At 37.9% G+C, this 8,481-nt stretch overlaps 1 protein-coding gene across 1 annotated transcript in view; it reads right to left on the bottom strand.

The window, feature by feature from the left end:
• Nucleotides 1-2,118: 2,118 nt before the first annotated feature.
• LOC106877573 (trafficking protein particle complex subunit 12) overlaps nt 2,119-8,481 on the bottom strand; it is a 24,346-nt gene continuing 17,983 nt past the window's right edge. The window contains exons 12-14 of the mRNA XM_014926512.2: nt 7,637-7,731; nt 6,715-6,802; nt 2,119-4,965 (exon numbers count right to left, since the gene is read on the bottom strand). Coding sequence (XP_014781998.1) covers nt 4,723-4,965; nt 6,715-6,802; nt 7,637-7,731 — 426 coding nt within the window. The 3' untranslated portion in view covers nt 2,119-4,722. The remainder of the gene's footprint in view (nt 4,966-6,714; nt 6,803-7,636; nt 7,732-8,481) is intronic.

Consider the following 8,481-nt stretch of genomic DNA (forward strand, 5'->3'; position numbering starts at 1 on the left):
ATGTTTATATATATATATATATATACATATATATATGTTTATATATATATTTATAACCTGGGTTCTCATTCCTAAGGTATTTGTCCATGTTATTATTATTCAGGTCACTGCCTGGAATCACGCTCAGACTCTTAACCACTATGCCATATGCAATTATGGAATGAATTTTAGTGCTTATAAATCTAATATTTTCCTATCCTTCCTATGGCGTAGTGGTTAAGAGTGTGGGCTACTAGCCCCAAGATTCTGAGTTCAATTCCAGGCAGTGACCTGAATAATAATAACAACAGTTATGTCACATTCTGTCTCATGCTGAATCTCCCTGAGAACTATGTAAAGGGTACACGTGCCTGTGGAATTCTCAGCTCCTTGTAGGTTGATTTCACTAGCAAGCTGTTTTGTTGATCAGATCAACTAGAACCATCATCATTGTAACTGACGAAGTGCCAGTTGTATATATTTTTTTTTTTTTTTTTCCTTTTTATAGCTGGACCTTACTATTTATTTGTTCTCAGAAAAATTACTCTTCTTTAATGATGGAAAAGGTGGGATTTCATTTGTATTTGTCATTGAGCCAAGCTTTTGTTGTTTCTTACCACCAATAACTTGATTTGGATTAATCATATCTATAATTGTGCATATTGTTGCTTTAACTCCAACACATCTTCTCACTAAACTGCATTTGACGACATAAAAGGCACAATGGCATCTATTATGCACCCCAAATTCAGCAGCACATATTCATTCGCATATAGAACCTGGGGGGTCCTATATGCGAATGTCATCAAATGTAATAATTTATTCTCGTACACTTAAATATTCAATTTCAACAGCACTGGATTATTTGTGGCACCTACACAAAGCAAGTGCAGATAAATCTCACAGAACAAGTTGTTGTCTCCCCTCGCTGGTTTGCGTGTGTGCTATAAGCCGGTCGTAAGTGTGACATTTCTTCAGCTTTTCTTAAGATGTATTTGTACGGACAGATTCCTAAATACAAATTTGCAATTTTTTGACGGTGCTCTAGATTTAGGAACTGCCATTTTTTATTGCAGAGTATTTCGTACATTAAGTACGCCCTTACACATATATATCCTCTTTTATGGTGGGGCACTTAACCAGTGTGCACATATCGTTGCAGTCTGTTAGACAATTTCCAGGCAGGAATTCCTTTAAGAGCGACTGAAATGTACCAACTGTATGTTCAAAGTATAGTGGAGAAGGCTAACCACTGGATTTGGTTAAAAAGAAACGATGAGCGATGGCTAGAGAAATATTGAGCTTTGTTTTTAATAACCAGTTGATCTAGTAAGCGGGGCCTCATATCAAGAGGCAGGCCCCGAAACGGCGCGCATTCTCTCCTGATGACCCCATACACCTGCTGGCTTCTGGTATGCGGAGTTCTCGACTGGTAGCACTTGCATATGCGAGCTGTTTGCAAGACATGTCCAGTCATTCTCTACGGATTGCAGTAGTGACTGTATTGTCAAAATACGGTCTCAAGAAACATACACCATTATTGAACGTGTGAGCCTTTTCTGAGGGTGTATGGAAATGTTGACATTTGGCAAAAGATAGTAGATATGTTATTTAACAAAACCCTTTCGAATTGCCAAGGGGTTTAATCGCTTAGTGGCTTTATCTCATGTCTCACTGCACTTCTTGTGCTTATATATATATTTTGTACATGAGCATTTAACATCTTCATCCAAAAATCATAATTTCGTGCCTTTAATGATAATATTGTTCATCTTGATGGCGTCAAGAGCAAAAAGCTGCTGGGAATAATGAGCGAACGTAAAGGATGGTGACGAAAACGAACATGACTCAGGTAAGATGTTACGAATATAAAATATGCAAAGAAAGTGAACGCTGCTTTCACCAAGTTATTATAAGATTGAATTGACTGCTAAAAAAAACTGGTACACCATCCAGAAGGTCTTGTTGATACCTGCTGGAGTTGTCTCCCTTAGTTGCTCGACAGATAATAAATAAATCGTTATATGCATGGGAACGGTGAGAATGAAAATGATTTGCATATTGGTTCTCAATATGGTCTGGTAGATTCGCTGTTACGTTACTAACTTTAGAATGAAAATATAACATACAAACAACACAAATTGTTTAGATTTTATTGATTCCTTATTATTATTTTTTTTGTAATTAAAAGAAATGTCACTTGGGTTGTCTCTTCATTTAAAACTTATTTTTAAACAATTTCCCATCGATTTATTTTTCATATTAGTTTATTTATTTCACAGTTCATAAGAGGGCATTACATTTATATCAGCTAACAAAATGACTGGGTGACAGATGATCAGAGTTTGAACATTTTAACTGGGAGGGAGGGGTCTCATTCCTTTTCTAATAATAATAATCCTTTCTATTGTAGGCACAAGGCCCGAAATCTTGGGGAGGAGGTAAGTCAATTTCATCGACCCCAGTGTTTTACTGGTACTTAATTTATTGACCCTGAAAGGATGAAAGGCAAAGTGGACCTCGAGTGGTATTTGAACTCAGAAATGCTGCTGTACCAGCTTGTTACTTTAATAATAATGAAAAGTGATTGCTACCTTTGGAAGGCCACAACTTGAAAAGTGAGCAGGGTGCAATTGATTTAACTAGCAGGGATTATGGAGTGAAGATTGGGGAATGAAAAGCAAAGTCGACTTCTGAAGGATTTTAACTAGAGGAAACTAGCTAATCACTACAAGACATTTTTGTCCAATGTTTTTCTGATTCTATTATCAACCACTTACTACTATTATTAATAATAATAATAATAATTGTTTCTGGTTTGGGTACAAAGCAGCAATTTTAGGGTAAAGATTTAGTTGATGTAATCAGCACTTTATTTTATTGGCCCCACAGGGAAGAGCAGCAAAGTTGATCCTAGCAGAATTTAAACTCAGAATGCAAAAATTCAGAATACCGCAAATTATTTTTCCATTTTCCCCAACATTTTAATGCTTCTGTCAATTTTTATCACACAAACACACACACATACATACATACATACATACATACATACATACATACATACATACATACATATATATATATATATATATATATATATATATATATATATATATATATATATATATATATATGTATGTATATGTGAGTGTATATGTATGTATGTGCATATGTACGTATGTATATATATATGTATGTATGTATGTACGTACGTACGTATATACGTGTGTATGTATGTATGTACTATGTATGTGTATGCATGTGTGTATGTATGTACGTACGTGTGTGTCTGTATGTATGTACGTACGTATGTATGTATATACGTACATATGTATATACGTACGGATGTATGTACATATACGTATGTATATATATGTACGTATATGTATATATACGTATGTATATGTACGTACGTATGTACGTACGTATGTATGTATGTATGTGTGTATGTATGTACGTATGTATACGTGTATATGTATGTGCATATATATATATGCATGTGTGTGTGTATATATATATGTGTGCATGTGTATATATGTATGTATGTGTGTATATATATGTATATATGCATGTATATGTGTGTATATATATGTAGTGTGTGTGTGTACTACTTTTCCACTGGGACTGGTGTGAGGTGAGAGTGAATAGTAAAGAATTGCTACACAGAACAGGGTTGAATTACATACAGCAAGGAATTTTTTGCCCTGATCCCTGCCATTGCAGTGGGACCTGAGCATGGAATGTATGAGAGGTGAAGCTAAATGTTGTATGGCATTTGGAGCAGTATTACTGTTTCTGCCACCCAACTGATTCCCAAGATCACTACTACTATACATAATATTGGCTTCAAATTTTGGCAGAAGGCCAGCAATTTCGTGAGGAGCAGATATGTCGATTACATCAACCCCCAGCATTCAACTGGTACTTATTTTATTGACCCCGAAAGGATGAAAGGCAAAGTCTACCTAGGCAGAATTTTAACTCAGTGCATAGCAATGGACAAAGTGCTGCTAAGTATTTTGCCCAGAGGGCTAACTATTCTGCCAGCTCACTACCTTAATACTAATAATAATTATTATAATAATAATAATAACAACCCTTTCTACTATAGGCACAAGGCCTGAAATTTCGGGGGAGGAGACTAGTCAATTACATCAAGCCCAGTGCTCAACTGGTACTTATTTTATCGATCCTGAAAGGATGAAAGGCAAAGTCGACCTCAGCAGAATTTGAACTCACAACATAAAGATGGACAAAATTCCACTAAGCATTTTGCCCGGTGTGCTAACAGTTCTGCCAGCTCGGCGACTTAATAATAATAATAATAATAATAATAATGATAAGTCTTTCTGCTATAGGCTCAAGGCCTGAAATTTTGGGGTAGGGGGCTAGTCGATGTTTCCAATAAATATAATATCACAATCACCGCTCAACAAACGTTTATTGTGATACTGTGTGATAGTATGTGTGTGTGTATATGTGTGTGCATTGTATGGATGTATGTATCTACATAACATAAACCGATATGTGAGTACAAGTCATGTATGCATGGGTGTGCATGTGTATAAATCAATACAGAAAAGGGATTTCATTTAATGTGCATGTGTGTGTATATATATATATATATACATATATATATATACACATTTAAGCAAAAAGTGATTCAAAGTTACTGATGAAGCATCCAACGTCCATCTTGTGTTGTTGGTTCATTTGTTAGAAGTCCCTTGAGTCAAATTTAATCTATGACATTTTAAGACAAGCAACATGAAAGCTGTCCCCTTTATGTTTACTGACAAGGCTAAGTAAGGCTTGCTTCTTTTGTGGTGCATGTGATGATTCCAGTTCATATAGAGTGCATAAGTTAAATAATATGCCTTCATGAAGGTTGTGTGTTGGGTCTGACTGGACGAGGTCTTCCAAAGTGTCCAGAGCATCTTTCAGTTTGCCTAAATACAGTGACGATACGGCCATGTTGTTCACTGCCTGCAAATAAACAAACAAACAAACAATTAGTAACGAGAAAGTTCTAGTTTTGACATCATCATCATCAGCTGCAGCAGCAGCATCATTTTAGCAAAAACTTTTCCATGCTTGCAAGGGTCAGATGGAATTTGTTGAGGAGGATTTTCTATGGCTGGATGCCCTTCCTGTTGCCAAACCTCACCTATTTCCAAGTATAGTAATGTTTCCCCATGACTAAACAAGTTTTCACAATAGATTGGAAATGAAGGACCCTGCTTGAATGAAAGTGGCACTTGCTTACAATTATCAAGCTATATCATGGCAAGATGGTAACACACATACACACATACATACATACATGGATAGATGGATGGATGAATGGATGGATAGGCTCTTTCAGTTTCCAACATCATAATTACTCTGACATACACAGAAGCCATGGACATGATATAAAGAATGCTGAAGGATCAAGACTATTGGAGTTCTGAGGTGCAAATGATCTATCCATTTGTAGTAGGAGACAGACCAGTCAGCTAATCTCCTATCAATTAATTACACACACAAACCATATATCGAGTTGTTTGACTGAAAACGGAAGTCAGCCTTTAGTATTATCGTCATGTAATGTCCACTTTTACATGCTCACATATATCAGAGTTTCTTTGAGGTGGATTTTCTACAGCTGGATGCCCTTCCTGTTGCCAACCCTCACCTGTTTCCAAGCAAGGTAATACTTCCTCATGGCCAGACATGTTCTCACAGAATACTGGTAATGAATTATTCTGCTTGCATGACAGTGACTCTCATTTATTCTGACATACACAGAGGCCATGGAAGTGATATAAAGACTTGGTGTTCTCAGGTGCAAACGATCTATCCATTTGTAGTAGGAGACAGACCAGCCACCTTATCACCTATCAATTAGGAATACACACACAAACCATATATCAAGTATATCAAGCAATGTCAAGACAAGGAAACCTCACACACACACACACAGGCATTCTGTTGGTTACAACAACAAGGGATCCAGCTGATCCAGTCAATAGAACAGCTTGCTCATGAAGTGGCTGAGCACTCTACAGACATGTGTGCCTTCAATGTAGTTCTCAGGGAGATTGAATGACACAGAATGTGACAAAGCTGGCCATTTGAATTACAGGTGCAACATGGAGAAGTGTCTTGCTCAAGGACACAATGTGCCAGCAAGAATCTAACACATGATTGTAAGGTCATCAGCTGAATACCCCTAACCACTAAGCCATGTGCCTTCACTACACACACACATTATAGATGAGCTTGGGATTAACTCGATTACATCGACCCCAGTGCATAACTGGTACTTAATTTATCGACCCCGAAAGGATGAAAGGCAAAGTCGACCTTGGCGGAATTTGAACTCAGAACGTAACGGCAGACAAAATACCGCTAAGCATTTCGCCCGGCGTGCTAACGTTTCTGCCAGCTCACCGCCTTCTTTCAGTTTCTATGAACCAAACACACTCACAAAGTTTTGGTTGGCTTAGGGATATAATAGAAGACACTTGCCCAAAGTGCTGTGCAGAGGGAATGAACTCAAGATCACACAGTTGGGAAGCAAGCTTCTTAACCACACAGCCAAGTATGAGAACATATTGGGCAATCTTTTGGGGAATTGGAAACATAAAAGGATTAAGAACTCCAGGTATGGGGACTCTATTGTTGAATTTGTGACAAATTAAAGAAAAAGGGAGTACTGAAGAGTTTTAGGGGTGACATCAATATACATACCACAGGATTACTGGGGTCTTCAACAACTGCAGCCTTGAAATGCTGGAATGCTTCGTGAAAGTTGCTGGTACACAATGCAACAAGTCCTCTGAAAGTTAAAAAAAACAAAACAGAAGGCTGCCTGATCAAATAGTAAAATATAAGAAAACTGCAAAAAGTGGGAGGTTAGTTGATGAAGCAGGTGTAATACCTGCTGACAGGTGTCACCATTAGCAATTAAACTGAACCAATGATGATCTATTGAGCAAGACTCTAAAATGATCTGCCACAACTAACTTGCATTTTGTTAGTTACGACGATGAGAGTTCCAGTTGGTCCCATCAATGGAACTGGCTACTCATGAGATGAACATGCAAGTGGCTGAGTACTCCACAGACATGTGTATACCCTTAATGTAGTTCTCAGAGAGATTCAGCATGACACAGGATGTGATAAGGCTGGCCCTTTGAAATACAGACACTACTCATTTTTACCAGTTGAGTGAATTGGAGCAACATGGAATAAAGTGTCTTGCCCAAGAAGACAATGCACTGACAGGTATCAAATTCACAACCTTACAACCATTAGCCAAATACCTCGAATCACTAAGTGTGTGTGTGTGTATGTGTGTGTGTGTTTTTGTGTTTGCTTCCATCTACACTTCCCCAGGCTAGAAACGGTAACATTGCGGTCATTTCCCTTGTCAACAAGTCATCCACTGGCTTTGCATCTTTGAAGATGCATGGATTCCTTACTTGAAAAACAAAAGGTAAAAGTAACAGCACAATAATATAGTCAACTAACCCATGCTGACATGGACAAATGGATGTAAAACAAACAAGAGATGGAGAGCTCAAGGGACAGGAAAAGTTGAGAAAGTTTCAAATCAAAACCAACAAATGCAACAAAAGTAAAAAACAAGAAAAACAATAGTCAAACTAACTTGTTTAAAGCAGTCTTTGCAGCACTGCGTTTTATTCCAGAATTGAGATCTTCAGATTTCTTGAAATAACTTTCTGCTGTTCCAATATCTCCCATCTGAAAAGGAAAATGAAGCTTTTTAATCCCTTAGTATTCAGATTACTCTGTTGAATATAATGCTATTTATTAACATTGTTCTGAATTAATCATGCATTATCTTGTAGCTTTGAGATTTCAATGATGTGATTGTTTATTTTTAGAATAACATTGTTGGGAATATTGAGGCTAGCCACAATATATATATATATATATATATATATATATATATATATATACACAGCATATGCTTACATTAAATCCAGTTTGGTCGGCCTGAGGCTATAGTAGCAGACACTGGCCCAAGGTGCCATGCAGTGGGACTGAACCCGAAACCATGTGGTTGGTAAGCAAGCTACTTACCACACAGCCACTCCTGCACCTATATACATATATATCATCATCACTCAACATCTGTTTTCCATACTGGTATGGGTTGGACAGTTTGACCAGAGCTGGGAAGGCCAGGGGCTACACCAAGCTCCCTTGTCTCTTCTGACACGGTTTCTATGGCTGGATGCCCTTCCTAATGCCGACCACTCCGAGAGTGTAGTGGGTGCTTTTACGTGCCACTGGCACGAGGGCCAGTCTGGCGGTACTGGCAACGACCACGCTCAAAATGGTGTTTTTTACGTGCCACCTGCGCTTGAATCTTTTGTTCACGTGCCACTGGCACAAGTACCAGTAAGGCAACACTGGTAACGATCACGCTCAAATGGTGCTTTTTATGTGCTACTGGCATGGAAGCCAGACAGCTGCTCTGGCAATGAT

The sequence above is a fragment of the Octopus bimaculoides genome, chromosome 14, assembly GCF_001194135.2.
Source record: "Octopus bimaculoides isolate UCB-OBI-ISO-001 chromosome 14, ASM119413v2, whole genome shotgun sequence".
NCBI classification, from domain to species: Eukaryota; Metazoa; Mollusca; class Cephalopoda; order Octopoda; family Octopodidae; genus Octopus; species Octopus bimaculoides.